General features: G+C 50.3%; 1 protein-coding gene across 3 annotated transcripts; it reads left to right on the top strand.

Annotated features, from left to right (window-relative positions):
- Positions 1–1,376: 1,376 nt before the first annotated feature.
- PTGS1 (prostaglandin-endoperoxide synthase 1) lies at positions 1,377–22,450 on the top strand. 3 transcript variants are annotated; one of them, XM_081281638.1, is made up of 11 exons: positions 1,377–1,465; positions 1,556–1,645; positions 8,310–8,426; positions 8,819–8,959; positions 9,156–9,299; positions 11,331–11,512; positions 11,624–11,707; positions 13,599–13,845; positions 15,830–16,005; positions 19,009–19,156; positions 20,695–22,449. In XM_081281638.1, the coding sequence occupies exons 1-11, from the start codon at positions 1,459–1,461 to the stop codon at positions 21,048–21,050; spliced, it is 1,692 nt and encodes a 563-aa protein (XP_081137764.1). In that variant the 5' UTR covers positions 1,377–1,458; the 3' UTR covers positions 21,051–22,449. The 3 variants fall into 3 exon arrangements, with proteins under 3 accessions (XP_081137764.1, XP_081137763.1, XP_081137765.1); XM_081281637.1 differs by having other exon boundaries at positions 15,830–16,116; positions 20,695–22,144; XM_081281639.1 differs by lacking the exon at positions 9,156–9,299 and having other exon boundaries at positions 15,830–16,116; positions 20,695–22,450.
- The last annotated feature ends 299 nt before the right edge of the window (positions 22,451–22,749 follow it).

Below are 22,749 nucleotides of genomic sequence, written 5' to 3'. Positions count from 1 at the left end.
GGGGGCTTGGGAGTAAGGTGCTGGCAGGAGGTACAAGCATGGTAAGTCGCTGGGCCCAGGGCACACAGGGAGGGAGAGCCTGGGAATGGAGGATGGAACCCCATTGCAGCTCCTCTCATTTTTCACCACCAGAAAGTCTACTTTTCTCTGGGCAATTGGACCCCAAATCTCCACCTTGACCCCATCCCTCTTGCTAATAATCCCATGGCTCATGTCTTCTTGCCTGTCTAGGTAGTTATCAAGGGGCCTGCATCTGGTGTGGTGGGAAGGCTAAAGCTGGCCCCAGCACCCTCAGGGGCCCAGTCCCTCCCCAAGTCTGCCCTGGCTTGCTCTGTCTCCCCGGGGCAGCTGGCGTGGGTCCCAGCAGAGCATGGGAACAGCTCTGGCATGAAGGGAGGAGGGGCACCCAGCAGGTCTCACCTCTCCCTCCTGGCATGGTTCCCACCTGGCACCCAGAGATGTCTGGGAGCTGGCACAAGGATCTCGGATCCTTCTGCCAGGCCTTCTCACCGTGATGCCCACAGAGTGGTGGGGTGTGCTGGGATAACGGAGGAAGAGGAACTGAGGGTGTGCACTGTGACCTTGGCCCTGTTCCTTGTCCCTCCTAGGTTCTGTCTACCCAGCTGTGAAAAGGAGGATCCAGATGCTGGGATTCTGTAAAGTGTCCAGCTAGAGCATCAGACCTGGCCCTGAAATTTGAGTTAGGAAATCTTTGGGGGAAAAAGAGAGAGAAATAAAGAAGCCTCTTGCTACCTGAGCACCTACTGCATGCCAGCTCCAAGGTATTGAAGCGTACAAAACACTTATGGGATGTTTTTGTTGTTATGCCCATTTTATAGATGAGAATACTGAGGACCAGCAACAGTTAGTACCTTGTCCAAGGTAACACAGCTAGTAGGCTGTAAAGTCTGGACTTAAACTCGGGTCTAGACTTGAATACTTGCTTTGATTCTTGTGGAGGAGACAATGCCCACAGAATGCCCCAGAGAGTAGAGTCCGGCCCATGGGGAAAGTATATCCTCCCTGTTGGACCTGGGACCTGTCTGAGGGTTGGTGAGAGTCCCATCCAGGGAAACACGTGCAGGCTGGACTGTTCAGCCTCAGTTCTGCCCCCGGCCCCGGCTGTCCTGAGCTTTGCCCATGGTCCCTGATCCTCAGTTTCCTATTTACTAAATGAACGCATTTCTGGCACCGACTGGCTTTAAAAGGCCAAGCGCCTTGAGGGTCTCAGGTGAAAAGCCGCCTTAGCGACAGTCATACAATAATTAATAAAATGTTTTGGCTGGGACTGGAGCAGAGGAAGTAAGCGGCCGCGGCCCGAGGTGACAGCTGGAGGGAGGGGCGGGGCGGAGCCCCGGGATGGGTGGGGAGGGGGCGGGCCGGGTGGCGGAGCTGGGGCAGTGTGAGGACGCACCCGCAGTCGGCCGTCCGCTCGCGCGCCCGCAGCTGCCCCGCGCCATGAGCCGTGAGTCGGACCCCGCTTTCCCGTGCGTCCTCGCGGCCTCCCGGCGGAGCCTTGAACGCCAGGCTCAGCCCCTGTCTCTCTCCTCTGCAGGGAGGAGTCTCTCGCTCCGGTTTCCGCTGCTCCTGCTCCTGTTCCCGCCGTCTCCGGTCCTGCCGGCGGACCCTGGGGCGCCCGCACCGGGTAGGCGGCGCCCTCCGCGCCCACGGGGAGCGCCCGGTGCTGCGCCCCTGGCTTGCTCCAAGCCCCTCGTCTCCCCTCCAGCGGGCACAGCTTCCCCTTTCTGGGCAGCGCCTGCGAAAGCGGAGGGGGCCGAGTCCGTTGGTGGGAAGGAGACCCCCGGGGATGTGGCCATGGCTGGGGGACTACCAGGCTCTTTTCGCGGGACAGGGGATGGTAGGCAGGAAATCGTGCCGGCGGCAGAGGACAGGGACAGAGCAGGGACAGCTCCTCTCCAGACCCTTTACCTGTTCTGGGCCCCAGCTGTGCAAAAGCCTGCTCCCCCAGCTAGCCCGCTGTTTCCTGCAGGGGCCTCTTTTGCAGGAAGCGCTGAGGCAAAAGCTGGCGGACCAACCAGTTCCCTTTCTGCAGCCTCTAATTTTCTGGGAAATTATCCTAATTCCCAGCCCCTGTAGAGAAGGTGTCCCCTGGTGAAGACCCCACTATATCAGCCATTTCCAGAGGATGGGAGGTGGACATTCATTTACAGAGCCAGGATTCTCTTCCCGGGGTTTAATCCTCCCTCAACTATGAGGTCTCCATTGAGCAGATGAGAAAACTGAAGCTTAGTAGGTGCAGACACTCCCAGGCTCACATAGTACATGGCGGGTCAGGATTTGAACACAGGACTCTCTGACTCCAGGCACTCTGCAAAGTCTTTGCACAGAAAGCTCCCCTTACCGGCTGCTGGCAGTGGGCCCCTGAACTCTTGATTTTATCACCAAGAACTATGGGGAAAGTCAAGTTCTATGCAGTTCCATCCCTCCCTCCCACAGGCATGAGCCAGGTGAAGGAATTCACTTCTCATCCAGCCAGTCTTCCTCCTCCAGCTTATACTGTGTGTGTGTGTGTGTGTGTGTGTGTGTACCTTTGCACACTTGGAATGCAGCTACCCACACCACCTGCCTGGCCCATCCTTCTCTGAGTTCCCATTTCCTGTATGTAAAATGGGACTAAGAAAGGACTGGAAAGGAGGGGGGTGGTCTTGCTTTCTGCCCCGATGCTTTAGGAACTTGGTGCTCAGAGGAGAGAAGAACGGTTTCTACATGGGCTGTGAGTTGGACCAGGTCTCTGGTTGAGTCGGTGGCATTGGGGAAGCCAAGGAAAGGATGGAGGCTCTAGGAAAGGATTTGGGTCAGCAAAAACCTGGTTTGTGGAAAGAGGAGAAGGAAGATCCATGTGGCCAGCACTTTACAGTTTACAAAGGCTTGCTGTGGGCATCAACTTCTGTGGTATCCACAACAGAACCGCCAGGGAGATGTGTTTGGCTCATTCTACGGAAGAGGGACTGGAGGTCCAGAGTGGTGAGCCCACTCGTCTGAGGCCCCACAGTGAGCTGGCAGAGCAGCAGCCTGACCAGGCTGTCTCCACGATCTATTTTGCTAGTGCCCAGATGAGCCCAGTCCTTTCTCTAAGGCCCCATCTGACCCCATCCAGGCCTCTGGGTCCAGCCTCTTTCTTTGCTTGTGCCTGTTGTGGGGGATGAGATGGAGTCCATCTTGAGGGGCAAGGCTGTGCCAGAGGATCCCTAGTGCTCGAGTTTATCCCTGTCCACTCCTGGATTTTGCTTGGTATCATCTTCCTTGCTAGGACAGAGCACTGATGACCAGAGATGCACAAGAAGCCACAGCCTGAGCCACATATGTATGTATAGTTTTAACTTTTTCTACCTGTTAATCATAAGCGTTTCAACAGAATTGCTCTCTTCATTCCTGAGGGCTTACTTCCGTCAGTCTTTGGCTGGGGCTGGGAGACATAGGCTGGAGGAGTGCACAGTCTGATGGGAGAGACAAATGCTAACAGCGGTTTATCCAGGGGATCAAGGGCCATGGCTTAGGAAAGCAAGAGGTGGGGCTTAAGAGGTCAGGGGAGGGAGTAGTTGCCTCTCAGTGTGAGGAATTGAGGAAGGCTTCTTGGAGGTGGTGACATTTGAACTGGACTTTGAAGGAGGTGGCAGGTGGGAGAGACACCAGGACTACGGTGAAGCACTACAAAGGTCTTTGTGGTAGAAGCAGTGGCGTGAGCCAAGGTGCAAGGAACTGAGCAGTGAGAGGTGGACGGGAGAGGAGGGAGCCATAGGACCTGAGGCAGGTGCTAGATGACAGGGCCTACAGATGCAGGATGAGAAGCTGGGACCAGGGCTGAGGGTCATTGGGAGTGAGAGAAACAGGATGGATGAGTGACTTGAGGCAGGACTGGAGGCCCAGGAACCCAGTCAGAGGGCAAAGAAACCCAGCAAGGCTCAAGGAAAGAGTGGTTGGCCGATGGGGTGCAGGGCAGGAGGTTTGGATGCCCTGTGAGTAAATTCAAGCCCAAGCTACCCGGGCATCTGCCCCAGGAAGTTGAAGTCTGTGGCTTTCTAACCCCAGAGGAGGTCAAAGGAGACAAGAAATGAGAAGACCAGGCTGCAGACTTACCCAAGAGGGCAGGGGTCCACAGGGAGTGTAGCTTCTGCTCTATGTAGGGGAAGAGATGGGGCCCAGCTTGGGGTCGGGGGGAAGGCTGTGTCAGGGGGGCTTTGTAATACTCAATTTCATTCCCTCCAGCTCCCGAGTTTGGCTTTGTGACCTCTTCCTAGGTAGGGATAGATCGGGCACGACCTGATACTCGAGCTGTGTGTCAGGTGGGGCAGCCAGGGCCAGCTAACCTTGGCATGTGGGGTGGGGACCCAGCCTGTGCTGGCTCTCCCTCTGCCTGCAGCCTGCTGCTCCCAATCTCCAGTGCCAGCTGGGCCTGTGGGCAGGAGGGGCTTCCTCTCTAGCGGGGCTCCTCCAGCTGCCGGCGAGGCTGTGAGGGCCTCGAGCTGCCAGCCCAGCGAGGTGTAGGGCTGGCCCAGGCCTGGCCACTTGGGGCCAGTTTTTCCCTTTGGCTGTCAGGCCCGTGGATTTCTCTAAATATTATTCTTAGGGGATTTGGGTGCAGCCTCTTCTCTTGCTGCCTGCCGCCTCCACATCCTGGAGGACTTGGTGTTCCCTGGCTGTGCCTGTCTCCTAGTCACGCTCAGCCCTGTGTCCAGAGCCCCAACTCTTGGGCTGGGGGCATTTTCTTGCCGAAATCCTCGGAAGGGCTCTGGAGCCAGGTGGTCCTGGACAGTGGTTGTCTGCGGGAACATAGCCCGGCTTGGCCTGCAGGCCCGTGTGTCTATGGGCAGCCTCAGGGTCTCCGCCCTCAGCGAGAGTAGGCTGTAGAATTCTCTGCTGATGGGACGTGGAGATGACATTGATGAGAGTGGAGAGAGCTAGACTGACTCCACCTACGTGTGTGTGTCTGTGGGGTGTCAGGGAAGGCTGCCTTTGAGCTGCCTGCTCCATAAGGCCCTGAGTGTTCAAGGGACTTGAAGGTCACACAGGGCACACAGCCAGCAAGAATAGTAGCTTTCTAATTTACCTTTCCTGTATACCTATGTGGTATACCTGGCCTGTGCTGGGTGAGGGAGATTCAAGGTGAACTAGACTAGTGCCTCACCTCCCCACTTGGAGACCTTGATGGGGGGGTGTCCTATATTGAGCACAGAGCTGGATTGGAAGGAAAACATGCAGGATTGAAGCTAGACTCAAGGAAGTCTTCCGTATGAATAAGTTCTGGAGGTCTGGTTGCATCAGGAGATGGCGATCACTGGGGTCTTGGTTTTGCACATTCAGGATTTTCAAGGTTTATCTTGAAGGAACAGGGACGAACCTACCTCCCAGCTTGTGGATCCAAGTGACTCTCCTTTCCCTTTCCTCCCCAGATCTAGACCTGGGCACCTCCAGGAGTGGGAGGGGAGGTAAGGGAAGAGAAAGGTCTTCAAGCCTTGGCTCTGCTACTTGGAAGCCAAGGGGCTCCGGCAGGTCTCCAGCCTCCTCTGGGCCTGTGTTCCTCATTGTGCAATGGGGAGGCCTCCCCGCTCCTAGGGAGTGCTGGGAAGATAAATGGGTGTAGCAATGTAAGGTCATAGACTTGCTCAGCTACAGCCCTGGCTTCCCAGCCCTGCGGTGACAGTCCAGCTGTGGTCAAGCAGCACCAGTCTCCTCCCTGACACCCTGGGGCTCAAGGGCTGTTGTCTTCACTGGGCAGGAGTTTTCTTGCCTGGGGAAGCTGGTGTTCATGGAAACAGCTTGGGGAGGAGAAAGGAGAGCTGGGGTGGGGAAGGAGGGAGGGGTCCTCCTGGCAGGGGCGGGACCTTGTGTGGGCAGCCACTGAAGGTCCTGAGCGCCCAGGAGGAGCAGAACTGGGGGCACAGCAGGAGGCCTTGCACAGCAGGAGCCTCAGAGGGTAGGCTTCAAGGGTGAAGGCTAACCTGGGAGTGGGCCAGTCTCCTCATGTCCTTTTATTAATTCCACAGATATTTGTTAAGCTCTGGCCACCTCATCTGGCTCCCTGAGTGACCGGATCCCCCTAGTTCCTGGGCTGAGCCTAGGCTGTGTGCCCAGCCTGGGTGGGGAGGAGGACCCTGGGGAAGGTGTGGCCCCCTCTTTTGGAAGCTTGTGGTGGAGACCAGCCAGGAGGAGGGAGGGTGGGAGGAGTCAGAGTGGGGACATTGGGGGGAGCTTTGGGGGACAGGGTGAGGGCTCCCAGGGAGGGTCCAGTTGATGGGGAAGAGACTTCTGGAGGGTGAAGACCTGGGTGAGGATGGAGAAGCCTTTGGTTGTTGGGTGGTGAGGGAGGGGCTGCGGCAGCATGCTTGAGTTTCAGGACCCTGTTGAGAACCCTGCTGTGGTGGAAATGGGGACTTGGAGCCCGGGGAGGCTTGGCCTTAGCCCCATGTCCCCTGAGTGAAAGGACTGGACCTCTGGTGCTAGAGAGCCTTGCTATCACTGGGAGCTGGGCAGTGGGGAGCTTCAGGGGCTCCTGGGCAGGTGAATTGGGCAGGAGGGACCAAGGAGGAGAATCCCGGCAGGGAGGGGGACCAGACTCCTGAGCCAGCTGGAGTCCTGATCCTGAGCCCCTTTGGCCTTCCTGGGTCTGTGGCCATGGGAAGGGGAGGCCCCTTCCCTGGGTCCTGCCTGCCAGGTCTGCCTGTGGCAGCCTGATAAGGCCTTTCTGTCCAGCCTTCTTCCTCTAGGCCCCTTCCTCCTACACCCCCGCTGGCCACAGAGATGCCATTGTGAGGCTGCGGGGTGTCACTAGGGCTTAAGCAAAACGTTTTGCATGAGTCTTGCTATTTTTTCTTGTGTGTATGTGGGGGATGCTGGGGGCCCTCTCAGAAGGTGGTTTGGGGTGGGGGGCAGGCAGGAGGAAACTGCTGCCCAGGCTAAACCCCGTGCTGTGAAGAGAGGCTATGGAGACTGGAGGGCCAGGACTTGCCCAAGGTAGTGCCCTTTGACCCTGGCACCCTGCGCCGACTGACCGTCTCACACCAGTTTGCTCTTACTCTTGCTACCCTCTTGGCCCCTGCTGATCAGTTGCACAAAGAGTAAGAGTTCCCTATACCATTGGCTTCGAGCCCAGTTAAAGAAGTGTCTGCAGAAGGGTTTCTGGTATTTTCTGCAGAAGGCCAGGAAAGGAGCCACCTGCCAGGAGCCAGGAGTCCAGGGTCTACCTGGTTCTGCTGTGTGTCCTTGGCCAAGTCTCCACCTCTCTCTCAGCCTTGGTTTCTCCTGCTGAGCAGGCAGGGGGGACTCTGTGAGGCAGGGGGGTGGGGTGGACCTGAATAAGCCTCAAGAGTCTAACTTTGCCACTAAAGAAGCACTGAGGTGGTATAGATTTGAGCAAGGTCAGGGTGGGTGGCCAGAGGGATCTGGCTTAGATGAAGGGAGGAACTTGGGGGTTTCTCCAGGAGGAAGGAGGCGGCTACCGAGCTCTACTCACTCTCTCTGGAGACTTCGCTGGCCATGTCTCTCCTGTTCCCTTGGTCCACGACCTTCCTCAGGATCTTAGAGTGCAGACAGGACCCTGACAGGTCAAGACTAGGCCTCTCAGGAATGGGGGCTGAGGCCTTTGGGGCATTGGAGTTTCCCTTCTCTCTCCTGTGCACACTGTGTCCCCAGGGTCTGAAAAACTTCTTTCCTTGGACTTGCTGTCCAGCCAGCGGGGGTGGTGGGGGAGTGAAGGGGAAGGCATGGTCTGGTGTGACCGTTGTCTGCTGTCCTCTCTGGCTTTCCATTTTTCTGGCCTCAGTTTCCCCTTCTTCAAAGTAAGCATTGTGATGGCAGATCTCATTTTTCTAGTGTCCAGGTGCTCAGAAATTGGGGGCTAGTTGGGAAGAACACCCCCATCTCTGTCCCCTTTCTGAACCCTACAAACCCCGCTGTTGGTGCTGGGCTCTGACTCGGCAGGAAGTGATTGCTCCCTGAGCCTGTGGCCACAGCCTCTTATCAGCTATTTCCTAGCCTTGGCAACAAAGCTGGGGGTCTGGACTCTTCCTCTCCCCCTTTGGTGGAAGCAGGGAGGAAGAGGGGACTATCCCTTGGGACCCAGTGTGGGCTGCAGCTGGGCCTGGGAATGGCAGAGTGGGGATTTATGCTCCTGGTAGTGGGAACTGGGGGGAGGGCACCTTAGGGGACGCTCAGCGTCCACAGAGAGGGGCTACCCCTGATTTAGGACAGAGCTGCAAGCCAACTCCATTCCTCGGGCCCCTCACTCCCCCTTAGGGCTGGATGGGTCAGGAGACCCCACATGGTCTTTGACACGTGTTTCTCACCCACAGTGAACCCCTGTTGTTACTATCCGTGTCAGAACCAGGGTGTCTGTGTCCGCTTCGGCCTGGACCACTACCAGTGTGACTGTACCCGCACCGGCTATTCCGGCCCCAACTGCACCATCCGTGAGCCAGGCCCCCACCCCCACCCCTCCTCTCCTCAGCTTTCTTCTGCCCCTGGACCCTCCTCCCAGACCCCATTTCCTGTCCTCATCTCTGTCCATGGCCACCTTCTCCTTCCTTGCCTGGCTCTACCCTCTCGCTGGCTTCTACATGAGCTTTTGCTCCTGGTCTACCCACACTCCTGGGTTCTGGCTCTGTGGGAATTCTTTACCCCTCCCTGGCCCTGGCCCCTGGCCCCACATCTGGTTTTGGCTCTGTCATGTCTCCATCTTTACCCCTGTCCCACCAGTACTACTCTGTTCCCTCCGGGCCCTCATTCCCAGTCCCCACCTGCCACCTGGCTACCTCTGGTTCTGCCGGCAAGGCTGACTGACTGGCTCCCCCCACCCCTGCAGCTGGACTCTGGACCTGGCTCCGGAATTCCTTGCGGCCCAGCCCCACTTTTGTCCACTTCCTGCTCACGCACGGGCGCTGGCTCTGGGAATTTGTCAATGCCACCTTCATCCGAGACACGCTCATGCGCCTGGTACTCACAGGTGGGTGTGGGGCAGGGCCTCCCTAATCGGAGGAGCAAGAACTCCTGCCAGTTCTTGGGATTCTTGGCATCTGATAAAGGCAGCGGGTGGGGAGACTCTACAATGCCAGAGAAAACAAGCCCCAACCCAAGAGGAGGAGGGAAGGGGATACAGCTGGGGTGTGAACACTGTTGTCACCATTATTTTCACCCTGCAGTGCGGTCCAACCTTATCCCCAGCCCTCCCACATACAACATAGCATACAACTACATCAGCTGGGAGTCCTTCTCCAATGTGAGCTATTACACCCAAATTCTGCCCTCTGTGCCCCAAGACTGCCCAACGCCGATGGGGACCAAAGGTAATGGGAAGGGGTGAGGAGCTGTACCTGGGGATTGTATGGGGTGCTCAGTTCTCCTCGTTGGGAAAATGGAGGTAGAAGAGCAATTATTGACCCATTTCGCTGATGGGTAGACCAAGGCAAGACAGCTGACACATCCAGAACCAGGGATGAGGACAGGAAAGGATAGCAAAGGGTTAGGCCTGAGGTCACCTAAAAAATGTCAGAGGCAGAGAGAGACCAATGTTTCCCTATTTCCAGGGTACCTCTCTGCCTAAACCTTATCTACTGATGAGGGGGACTCTGCTGGGGTAGGGGTGACTTGATGAGGAAATGTGGGGAGGAGTGAGTGGGGTGTTGTGTTGGGTCCTAACTTTGTGTTGGTTCTTTACTAATGTAAATCATTTTCCTTGCTTTACCAGGGTAAAGTTCAAATAAGGTTAGGGTTTTTCTTTAGTTGTCCAAGACCCAGTTGGCCTCATTGGCAAAGGTTTTCCTTCTAAGACCTTCTTCTCACTCCACCCTTAATGATCCAGAAGCCTGGGGGTTACTCAGTTCAGAGTTATTCAGTTCAATTCCGCTTCAAGAACTAGAAAAGGAGAGAGGCTCATCATTCCACCACTGCTGTTGCTCCAGTTCCCACCACATGGTGTCGCTGCTGAAGCTGTTTCTGTGCAGCCTGGTGGTTGTACTTTTGCAGGTTTCAAGCCTTGCATAGATATTGAAGTCCTGACTTGGGTCTCCATGGCTTTCATGCACATGGTTAGCTACCATTCCCAAAGCATAACTTATTCTCCCAGCACAGTTGGGTCTTGCCAACACTGCTGGAATCAATTTTTGCCCATTGTCAATGAGTGAGGATTCCAAATTATGGGTCATGAACCACTCCCTCTAACTTTCCTTTTGGTGAGCTTCGTTTGGGGTACTTGATATCTCTTTCTGTCAGAGAAATCCAGCTGGCTATGTCAATTCAAAGAGTTTCCATTTTCTGTAATCTTCAACATTGAGTCTTATATGAGGTGTGGTGAAGGGACACCTTTATCAGAACATTAAAAAAAAAAAAAAAAGAAAGAAAACCAAAAAACTATTATTCCTTTCTGTGAGGGGGATTTGGTGCCAACTCATAATTAAGGACTCTCAGTATGTATTCTCATAATGACAGGCACCTGCTTCATGATGATTTTTTTAAGCTTCAGACAGAAAATCTGGCATCATTTAAATTGGTTGGCAAACTAAAAAGCCTGCCGACCAAATCCAGCCTACCCTCTGTTTTTGTAAATAAAGTTTTATTGGAACACAGTCACATTCATTTGTCTGTGTGTTATCTTTGGCTGCTTCCCTGCTATTTGGTTTCCTACAAAACTGAATAGATGAGACAGAGACCAGGTGGTCTGTGAAGCCTGAATTTTTTTTTTGTTTTAAAGTTTGCTGACTCTTGGTCAAAAAGATTCAACCTCGCTAGTTCTCTGTCATGATTACATCATCTTAGGAAGTTCCTCAAATCCACTTACAAAATAGGTATCATTTGCCCTATTTTACAGATGAAGAAATTGAGGTTCAGAGAAATGAGATGATTTATCTATGTTCACATAGTAAGAAAGTGGCATTACCAGTTGCAAACACAGGACACCTCTCTCCAGGGCCAGGAATTGAGTCCTGTGTATGGAGGGGGGTGGTTAATTTTTCATTATGGAAAAATTTCAAATATATACACAAAAGTCAAGAAGAAAGTATAATGAACTATGTACCCATTCCCTAGTTTCAATACTACAGCTTTCCAAACATATTGCATCTATTCCCTCTTAGTTTTCATTGAAGTATTTAATTTTTATTTAAAGCAGTTTCCAGATATCAGTTTCAAATATCACCCATAAATACTTCTATGTCTTTTGACAGAGAGGGTACAGGGACTGCTGTGGGTGGGGAGGTGGTCCAGAGGAGGCTGCTCTGGGTGTCCTGCTTGGGCCAGTTTGCTTGGTGAGCCCAGAAATCCCTAGGTCAAGAAGACCCAGACAGGATCCGGGCAGCTATATTTCCTACCTCTGCAACCAGGGAAGAAGCAGCTGCCAGATGCCCAGCTCCTGGGCCACCGCTTCCTGCTCAGGAGGAAGTTTATCCCTGACCCCCAAGGCACCAACCTCATGTTTGCCTTCTTTGCACAACACTTCACCCACCAGTTCTTCAAAACTTCTGGCAAAATGGGTCCTGGCTTCACCAAGGCCTTGGGCCATGGGGTGAGTATGTAAGAGGGGCTCAGGACTGCTGTGAACCTATCCTGGTACCTGCAGGTCATTACTGGTGGGGCAGGACTCAGGTGATGTGAGTGGACCTCTCTCTGTCCTCAGGTAGACCTGGGCCACATTTATGGAGACAATCTGGAACGCCAGTATCACCTGCGGCTCTTTAAGGATGGGAAACTCAAGTACCAGGTAGTGCTGGGCCTGGGGGTGGGGCGGGGGGAAGGGTCTCCCATGGTCTTCCTGGCACAAATTACTGTTGGGAAGGGTGAGTCATGTCCACAGAGGGCCAGCCATGGGAGCTGGAGATGTGTGTTAGGAGAAGAGACAGTAAGTAAACCCTGGGAAGGAGTGCCAGTCACGCAAACCAAATGAGGAACATTCCTGGCACCCTGTGTCCTGCTGGGAGGGGTTTGGTTGTCTGTCTCAAACATTTGTAGTTTGCATTCATTCATTTAATTTTTCCACAATATTAATTGGGCACCATGATGTGCCTTGCACAAGTGATTGAGCAGTCCTGTCATCAGGGAACCTCAACCTGTCAGGGGCCACAGACATGAATGCTAGGAGGTGAGTTCCATGAGGACTTCCCGTCTAAACTAGCAATGTCCTACAGAAACATAATGTGAGCCACATAGGTAATTTAAATTTTCTAGTTGCCCCATGAAAAAGAAGCAGGTGTAATAGATTTTAATAATATATTTACTTGATATGGTATTTCTGAATATTATCATTTCAACATGCAATCAATACAAAAATTATTAATAAAGTTCTCAGCCAGGCACAGTGGTACACATCTGTAATCCTAGGTACTCAGGAGGCTGAGGCAGGAAGATTGCAAGTTTGAGGTCACGCTAGGCAATACAGGGAGTGCCTGTCTCAAAATAAAATTTTAAAAAAGGTCTGGGGATGCAAAAGTGGCAGAGTACTTGCCTAACTTGCACAAGACCCTGGGTTCAACTCCTGGTATTGAAAAAAAATCTTACATTACTCCTTTCAAACTAAATCTTATAAAATCTGATGTATATTTATACTTGAAGAATATTTTAGTTTGGATGCTAAATTTTCACTGGTAATATCTGTATTTAGATTCTATAAAATTTATAGTTAAGTAGATTCACATAGCCAAATTGTTCTCAACATACCTAAAGATTTTACAATAGTTGCAGTATCAGTTTTAAAATTTAAATCTTAACTAGTAAAAATCTAAATAAAATTTAAATTGGTTCAGTTCTTCATTCATGCTAGCCAAATTTCTAGTACCTAAGATCTGCACATGGCTAGTGGCTACCATATTGGATTTTGTAAATCTAAATGAGCAAAAACCAAAGCAAAGTTTTGAATCTTTTGGACTAAGAACAGTAGTTGGCATATAGCAGTTCATCAGTGTGTATTTAATGAATGAATGAATTAATTAATAAAGAAACTGCCGTATAACCATTTACACTGGCGACAGCTGCCACTAAGGAGAAGCTGTGGGTGCTTCTAGAGTGTTCAGAGGCTGGGGAAGGCTTCCCTAGGAAGTTAGGAATAAAGAGAGAATTGCATAAAAGGGAGGAGGGATTAGGGAGGCCAAGAAGGGGTGAGGGCTTTCCAGGTAGAGGTTTAGTGTGTGCAAAGGCTTGGAGGCAGGAAGCAGCCTGGGTGACTTGGAGGGGATGTAAGATGTTTGCTGAACCCAGCAATCAAATGTAAGATTCCGAATGAGGGTGTTTATATCTGCAGGGGGCTGTACTAAGGATTTCTGATTTCTAAAATCAGAGAGAGGACTTGGAAGGGTTTCAAGCCTGTGAGGATATTAGATGTGAGTCTTTTAAAAGGTGGTGCTGACTTCAGTGTAGAGAATGGACTATGTGGGGTAAAGAGTGGACATAGGGAGCCCATTTAGGGAGTGGAATCTGGGAGGAAGATGAGGGTGGGTTGGACAAGGGTGGTGTTCGCAGAGTTGGCGTGCAGGAGCCTGATTTGAAGAGAGGTTCAGGAGGTAGACTTGACAGCCTTGGCAGCAGCTGAAGTGTGGGGGTGGGGACTTGGGTGCTGCGGATGCCCCGCCCCCAGGTTGCCAGGCAACTTCATCCCACAGGTGTTGGATGGGGAGATGTACCCGCCTTCAGTGGACCAGGCTCCGGTGTTGATGCACTACCCACGGGGCATCCCGCCCCAAAACCAGATGGCGGTGGGCCAGGAGGTGTTTGGGCTGCTTCCCGGGCTCATGCTCTATGCCACACTCTGGCTGCGCGAGCACAACCGTGTGTGTGACCTGCTGAAAGCCGAGCACCCAACCTGGGATGATGAACAGCTCTTCCAGACCACCCGTCTCATCCTCATAGGTGAGGCCTCTGAACAAGCCCTGCCCAGGATGGCCACCTGCTCAGCCCTGAGACACAGGGCCGGGGTTAGAATCCTGGCTCTTCTGCTTACCTGCCGGGAAACTGCTTGCAGGCTGCTCCAGGTCTGTGAGCCTCAGTCCTGGAATCTGTACTTGGGGGTGGATCATGGTTGAAAGGATCTGCAGAGTTGATGAATGGGATGCACCTAGTAGGTCTGCAGAGAATGGGTGACTGTGGTGTTTGATGATGAGCTGAACTGAGTGACACACAGCACATTTGATTAGCAGCCCCCCAGATGCACACTTGGTGTCCCCAGCACACACAGGGTCAAACCCCTGCTTGCCCAGCCTTCAGGCATCTTCCTGTTTCCTGCTCTGCATGTGTCTGCTTTTCTGGAGTTGGGCAGCTTCTAGGTGACTCAGGGACACGATATTTTTGTGTTCCCTACGGGGGCGAGTCTGCAACCTAAAATGTCAGAAGGCTTCTTGCCTGGGAGCTTAGCTCCTCACACCCCTGTCCAGACCATGGTCTCTCTGAGTCACCAGTAGCCAGCACTACTGGGCATGACTGGTCCCAATTATAGTGCCTAATTTACTGGAGCCTGGAAGGCAAGAACTGCCTCAAGAGGGTGGAGGGGCTGATTCCAAAGTCCCAGCCCTGAAGAGACCTTGAGCAGAGAGGGCAAGAGTAAGGCTGGAGGCCGCTCATCGCACTAGCTGGTTCTGAAGGCCAAAGGTGGGAATCCTAGGGCACTGCACATCCAGTGCTTCATGTAACTCCACAACAGTTAAACATTATTGGTTTGAACCAGATAAGATTACACTTGTGAAAATTAAGATTCAGAGAGATTAAATGAATTTTCCACTCAGCAGAGGGACACTTGAAATAGGTGTGATTCAATGAATATTGTTATCCTGAGATTAGTATACATTTTACAGATAAGGAAAGAGAGATTAAACCCATCTTCAGAGAGATTAACTATTTTGGCCTGAGTCTACAAATGGTGAAGTTAGGATTTGGACCCAGGTCTGCTCATTCCAAATTCTGTGGCTCCTGGTCAGTTTACTAAAATCCAATGTGTGTAATGGCTAATTGGTCAAAAGATTAGTTGATTTTCATATCTAATTGGCCAGTTTTCATTTTGTTATGGAATGTTCAATTTGCTTCTTCCCTGATATTTACTATGTAGCTGGTTCCTGAGAGGGAAAAGGAAAAAAAAATCTATCCATAAGAATTCTTATAGGGGCTGGGGATGTGGCTCAAGCGGTAGCGCGCTCGCCTCGCATGCGTGCGGCCCGGGTTCGATCCTCAGCACCACATACCAACAAAGATGTTGTGTCTGCCGAGAACTAAAAAATAAATATTAAAAATTCTCTCTCTCTCTCTCTCTCTCTCTCTCTCTCACTCTCTCTCCTCTCTCACTAAAAAAAAAAAAAAAAAAGAATTCTTATATATAAGAACCTATAAGAAATGAATGTATTTTTTTCAAACATAGTCAGGGAGAGGCTCACCTTCTGTCCTTAGGGACCCTCCTTTGGTTGCCGTAGCAGCTGTCGGGGGGGGGGTGTGTGTGTCTCTTTGAAGTCCCCTCCTCCATAGAGGGTGCCAGTATAGAGACTCCTCACTAAGTCAAACTCATCTACTCCAACCTATTTTAGTGGGATGTGGGAGGGTGGTCACCCACGAGTTGCAAAACCAAACCTTGGACACCTCCTTCGCATGTTCAGCTTACGTGGGACTAGAACTTCCCTTTGGGATGTGGGGGTCGTGGTGTTTCTGTCTTGGGACCTTGGTCAAACCTGAGAAATAGACAGTTCTATTTTCATATCCTGTTTCAAGGAGACAAAGTGGAAGTGGCCAAATAAAATTAGCAACAATAAGGAGACCAGAGCAAGCAGCACTTTTTGTGAGTGGGCATGCTTTGCCAGCCAGGTGTCTTGTCACTGTGCTCTGCTGACCCGATTTCTAATCCTCCCCTGTGCAGGGGAGACCATCAAGATTGTCATTGAGGATTATGTGCAGCATTTGAGTGGCTACTTCCTGCAGTTAAAGTTTGACCCAGAGCTGCTGTTCAGAGCCCAGTTCCAGTACCAAAACCGTATTGCCGTGGAATTCAACCAGCTCTACCACTGGCATCCGCTCATGCCCGACTCTTTCAAGGTGGGCTCCCAAGAATACACCTACGAGCAGTTCTTGTTCAATACCTCCATGCTGGTGGACTACGGGGTCGAGGCCCTGGTGGATGCCTTCTCTCGCCAGAAAGCTGGCCGGGTAAGCCTGGGAGCGGTGTGGGTGGGCTCAGGAGGGCTCTAGGCTCCATAGACCTGGGTTCAAATCCCAGTTCCTTCCCCTGTAAAGTGGGGGTGTTGTCACTTTAAAAGGATGGTTTATGGGAATTCCTTCATGAATTGTCTTGTTCATTTGTTCATTTGATAACACCAGACATTATTAATGCAGGTGCTGAGGATATACTGATGAACAAGACTGACGTGGGTCTTGGGTCCTTGTTCCTTTGGCATTTACACCTCAGAAAGGGATAATCATCCAATGACAATTCAACATTATTTGAGCACTTGCTGTATGTGAGGCAAGGTGCTCAGTGCTGTTCTGATGTTATTAGAATCATACTTGCAATTGAGGAACAGGACATCCAGGGTATAGTAACATGAGAAAAACCTTGCACATAGTAAGTGTTTTTTAGATCCACACTTCTGTCATGGACTGAACTCTATCTTCCCTCAAATTTGTACATTGGAATCCTAACCCCTCAAACTTCAGAATATTTGGAAATAATGTCTTCAAAGAGTTGATCAAGGCTAATGAGGAAATTAGGGTGGACCACAATCTAATATAATTGGTATTCTTCTAAGAAGAGATTGAGATTTGGACACACACAGGGGGAAGACTGTGAAGACGCAGGGTGAAGATGGCCTTCTGCAAGCCAAGCAGAAAGGCCTCAGGAAAAACCAGTCCCCCAACACTTCTGTCTTGGACTTCTAGCCTCCAAACCCTGAAGAAATAAATTTCTGTTGGTTGAGCCACTCAGATTAGAGTCACTCAGATTGTCTTGGTAGGAAGCTGTGGCACCATATAGACGTGGACTTCCTTCTGGGATTTCAACTGGAGTTAACACATGCTGCCACCAGCCTATGGTGGTTGGTTTATGGCCTCTGTTCTTTGTGGGGACACAGATGTGAATAGAGACAATAACCCCTGTGTGAGACTGTGTGGTTTCCAAAGAATTTATTAAGAATGACCTTGACGATGCACGTGAAAGACAAGACAAAAGGGCAACAGAAATGCACTGACTCTCAGGATATGCCAAAGAGCATGAGAAGTGATCAAATCTGGCTTTCCCCGAAAATCATCTCACAAGGCCACTCTCTGGGGGGTGACCGTGTGACCAGCGCTCCAACTGCTTTGCATCTTTTCTGTCATTTATTTTACCATAATCTATCAGGTAGATGCTTTTACCTTCCCCATTTTTGCATATGAGGAAACGCAAAGTTAGCTCAAATAACTGCCCAAGGTCCCTATGTTTGTCTGCTAGGACTGGCGTAACAAAGCCCCCCACAAACTGGGTGGCCTAAAACAACAGAAATGTATTCTTCCACTGTTCTGGAGACTAGAAATCTGAGATTGAGGTACCAATAGGGCCATGCTCTCTCTGAATGCTCTAGGGCACCATCAGTTCCATGCCTTTCCCTGAGTTTCCGGCGGTTGCTGACATCCTCAATGCTCCTTGGCTTGTAGGTCTATCAGTCCAATCCCTGTCTCTGTTGTCACCAGTGTTGTCCCTGTGTCTTTATTCTCATTTTACGAGGATACCGGAACATAGACTTATTGGATTAGGGCCCACCCTAATCAAGTATGATTTCCTTTTAACTTGATGATTACATCTGTAAACACTACAATCTCCACTTATCAGTGAGGGATACCTTCCAAGACTCTCACTGGATGTCTGAAACTTCAGATGGTACTGAACCCTATATACACTGTTTCTTCCTATATATACATACTTAAGATAATGTTTAGTTGATAAAATAGGCACAATAAGAGGTATATCATAATAGCTAATGATAAAATAGAATATCTGTAACTGTAATAAAAGTATGTGAATGTGGTCTTCTCTGTCTCTCAAAATATTTTATTGTACTGCACTCACCCTTCTGCAATGGATGAAGTGAGATGAATGACACAGCATATGATTCAGGGTTAGTTTTCTACAGAAGGGTTACTTGAACATAAGCACCCTGATATCGTGACAGTTGATCTGATAACCAAGAAGCTGTTAAGTGATTGACTAGCCAGGAGCTCAAAGTGTGGATATGCTGGACCAAGGGATGATTCACATCCTGGCAAGACTGAGTGGGGCTGAGCTAGATTTCATCATGCTACTTAGAACAGCACGCAATTTAAGACTTATGAACTGTTTATTTCTGGAATTTTCCATTAAATAGTTTTGGAGCAAAGCTGGGCAAGGAGGCAAATGTATTCCAAATAAGGTCCCATTCATAGGCACTGCAGGTTAGTACTTCAGTGCACCTTTTGGAGGGACAAAATTCAACCTACAACAGCATGACAACTTGTAAATGTTTGAGCTGGGATTGGTACCAGCCTCTGCTTCCTTTGTTCCAAGTCTGCTTTGCTTCAAGCTGTTTAGTTTCATTCAACTGTGTTTTTCTTTTTTCTTGCCCAATTATACTTGTTCTGTGGAAACAGACCTGTCTCTTTAGCATTCACATTGTCATTTCATCGGAGCCGTAGAGTTTTCTTTAGACCAATGCTCCTTAAATACTATAAATTGGAATCTTTTTCTGGAGACTTCTTTCCTTACCGCATCAGGTCATCTGGGCTTTGAACCTTATTTCTCTCCTTTTATACAGGATTATACCACATTGTTGATGTGACTCGAAGGAGTGGGGAACAGTGCAGCTTTTGAGAAACTGTAGAGGTCCACTTCAAAACTGAGGAAGCTGAGAATCTATCTGAAGGGCATAGCATGGCAGAGCTAGGCCAGACCCCCAGCATCATGATGGGCTGAACCAAGCTCTCTGTCCTCGCTTGGAAAGAACTCATGAGGTTCTTTCCTAAGGCCTTATGCAGGCTCCCAGAGGGTCTGGCATGACTCTCAGACCAACAGCTGCGCTTGTCTCTTGGCAGATCGGTGGGGGTAGGAACATAGACCACCACATTCTTCATGTGGCTGTGGATGTCATCAAGGAGTCTCGAGAGATGCGGCTGCAACCCTTCAATGAGTACCGCAAGAGGTTTGGCCTGAAGCCTTACACCTCCTTCCAGGAGCTCACAGGTGAGCAGCCATTTCCCAGCCATAGTCCCTGCCCTGGAGGGACTTGTGGTAAAGTGAGGGAGACATCAGGGAAACAGAACGGGACAACACAGGTGGCTAGCACTGTGGCTGTGGGCATAAGGGGTGGCAAACGACCCTACCTGAGGAGAGAAGGTGACTTCAGCTGGTTTGAAGGATGAATAGGAATTTTCCAGATGGAAAATAGAGGGAGGAGCATTTAGGCAGGAAGAGCAAGAGCAATTAGCAGGGTGCCCACCGGGTAGAACAGTTAAAGATGGGACTTGGTGGTGGGGTGTGCATTGGTGCCAAACTGTAGACTCTTGGATCTTGGATTTCATGCTAAAGATTTTAAGTTTTATTCTGCCTCAAGGTTCCTCAATACTCATTTATGGACAGCTGCATAAGAATCACTTAGAAATATTATTAAAATACCAAATTTGGCTGGGGTTGTAGCTCAGTGGTAGGGTGTGTCTTTAGCCTGCTCAAGGCCCTGGCTTCAATCCTCAAAACCAAAATAATCAAAACTTCACTTCTTGGGGCTGGGGTGGTGGCTCAGTGGTAGAGTGCTTGCCTAGCATGCATGAGGTGCTGAGGATCGATTGGCACTGGGTTCGATCCTCAGCACCACATAAAAACAAACTAATATATCCACCTAAACAACTAAAAGATACATAAATAAATAAATATTTAAAATAATTCACTTCTCAGATCCTCTTCCAGGGATTCTGGTGTTCCAGAATCTGCATGCATGTGTATATGCGCATGTTCTCTCTTTCTCTCTCACATACACACACACACACACACACACACACACACACACACACACCTTTTCCCCTAAGATTCTCAGATGTTGGAAACCCTTGTCACAGATGAGGAGGAACCACTGGAACAGGGTGTGACATGCCCCCTGTATAGTGCCTTATGGAGAACAGGAGGGAAGCCCCCTGCTGCCTTCCCTTGGTCACTGTCTGTGAACATGTGGGTCTCAGAGTGCATCCTGGGATCAGTGGATGAGTTCCCCATGATCCCAGAAAAGCAGTCTTTGTCATTCTTTAATCTCTCATGACAAATGGTCCAGAGGGCCACTGGATGTCTGTGTGAACTTGGACATGTTACATTGCACCCTTGAACTCTAGTATACAAAGGGGCTTGGGCTAAGATAAGGTCTTAAAATCTACCTGAGAAGGAAGCCACACAGACCACACACTCTCTATTGTAAAGACCAGGTATTTTGGGCCCATAGTTGGGGGATGAGTTGCTTGAGGTCACAAGCACTATGGTGACAGATCTAGGTCCCTAGACTCTCTCTTCAGTAGCCATTCCTTTCCTAAACTCCATCCAGGATGAGGGTCAATTTGTACTTTTCTTTCTGACCCTTTCCCCCAATTCCAGAGAGAACAGATTTTGTAGGGCATCTGCTCAATTGTTCAAATTTTGGAGTTTCCATTATCTCCAGAAAGAGATGGGCCTAGAAAGTTCCCTCCCAAGGTCAACCTCAGTGGCACTATGACTCTGACTCTGGCTTCTCCCCATTGTAGGAGAGAAGGAGATGGCAGCTGAGTTGGAGGAGCTGTACGGAGACATCGATGCTTTGGAATTCTACCCGGGGCTGCTGCTTGAAAAGTGCCTACCGAACTCCATTTTTGGGGAGAGTATGATAGAGTTTGGGGCTCCCTTTTCCCTTAAGGGTCTTCTAGGAAATCCCATCTGCTCTCCAGAGTACTGGAAACCAAGTACATTCGGTGGCGAGGTAGGCTTCAACATTGTCAACACGGCCACACTGAAGAAACTCGTCTGCCTCAACACCAAGACCTGTCCCTATGTGTCCTTCCAAGTGCCAAACTCCAGTCAGGACAATGGACATGTTGTAGAGCGACCATCCACAGAACTCTGAGAGGGACTAGGAAGCAGACTTTTGGAGGGTAGGGCTTTGTGCTTGTCATTCTAGAATGCTGAGGCTAGGATTGATATTCCAAAATGACGGTTTTGGGGTTTGGCATTTGAAGTGTTGGGGTTGACATGTAGAACTTTGGGTCTCTCCCCTTCTCTGGAATATGATGCTTTTGTCACTCTAGAATGCTAAATTCCTTGTTAACCATTCAGAATGTTAGGAGTGGTTCTCATTTGGCCTATCAGAACACTGGGTTTCTGGTTGACAACCTTGAATTTCAGATTTCTGGGAATATAGGCATTCTAGATTATAGAGCTCCTTATGAAATCTTCAATAAATTAGGGGGTTCTTATTTTGCATTCTAGAATCTGGGTGGCCCTCCAGAATGTTGATGGTGTGATTGGTGATTCAGAATGTTGTTCTTCTGGTTGATGACCCAGAACAGAAGCTGGTCCTGACCTGAACGTCTAGACTGTTAATTTGATTAATTTTCCTGTTCAGTGAGATAGCCGTAGACCAGAAGGACCTAAGGACCAACTAGAATGCACTGCCTGAATGTGTTCTTGCACTGAGGGGCAAAGAAGTGGGGTGTTCTTCTTGGTACCCCCACTAGGAACCTGGTCCAAGGATGTAGAGAGAACAGATGGGCTTTTCCATGCCATTGATTGGAAGTCATTCGAGCTCTGTCCCCATCCAGGTCTTGACTCATGGCAGCTGTTTCTCATGAAGCTAATAAAATTCTCTTTCCAAAGTTACCTGCTATGTATCTCTTGTGGTCTCATTCCCCAAGTGCAGAGATAACACCAAAGTGGCTTTCTTTCTGGCCCAAGCCAGGTGTACTCGAGGCTCAGCATGGGACTCTCCATAGGGATCCTTGGGGCTGACCTTGACTACACTTGAATACCTCGGTGCTTCATTTCTCCCTGTGGGTCAAGCACTTCCTTTTTTTCTGGCCACTCTTCTAAAATAACCAATTCCCCAGCACTGGAGATGTCACATTCTGTTCCCACCAGTTGATTTAAACAACTTCCTCCCTGACAGAATAGACAACAGAGAGGAGGGACCCCTGGGGAGGAGAGCACTGCCGTGCACCGACTCTGTACACCTGATTCTTATTTATTTCAACAGTACGATGTGGGTGAAGGAATCCCCATTTCAAAGCAGAGGAAACTGAGCCTCAGAGTGGCCGAGTGACATGCTTGCCTCACAGGAACCTTAGTCAGGAGTGGACCCCAGCTCCAGTGGAGTCTAGAGCCTGTGTTCTTCTCATCCCTGGTTTGACTCAGTGCCAGGCCTCCTGTTGCTTGTCTGGCTCAGGGTCAAGACCCAGGGTGGGTGTAACCTTCACCTTACACGCTAGCTATTCATTCAGTCACAAATGTTTATTGTCCTAAGTGCTCACGATGTGCCAGTTACTTTGCTGAGCTTCAGGATACACAGTGAATGATCATTGTTGATAAGGTTTCTGCCTGTATAGGGCTCACGTTCCAGTGTGTTGGGGGGCAGGTAGAATAGCTAATAAATAAGAAAACAATGAGATAGGATAAGTGCAAGCCGAGTGTGACTTCCCTTCCCACCTCGTCTGCTTTGTCCTCGGAACTTCACCCTGGAGACCAGAGTTGGAGTGGCAGAGATCTGGCAGCCAGTTCCCTCTCCCTCCAGTTTCCAGCCCGAGCCCTTATTAACCCTGCTACAGAGACCC

The sequence above is a fragment of the Spermophilus citellus genome, assembly GCF_964194105.1.
Source record: "Spermophilus citellus genome assembly, chromosome: 2".
Lineage (NCBI taxonomy): Eukaryota > Metazoa > Chordata > Mammalia > Rodentia > Sciuridae > Spermophilus > Spermophilus citellus.
The sequence above is the reverse complement of the archived record's forward strand: the minus strand, read 5'-3'. Positions and strand labels throughout refer to the sequence as shown.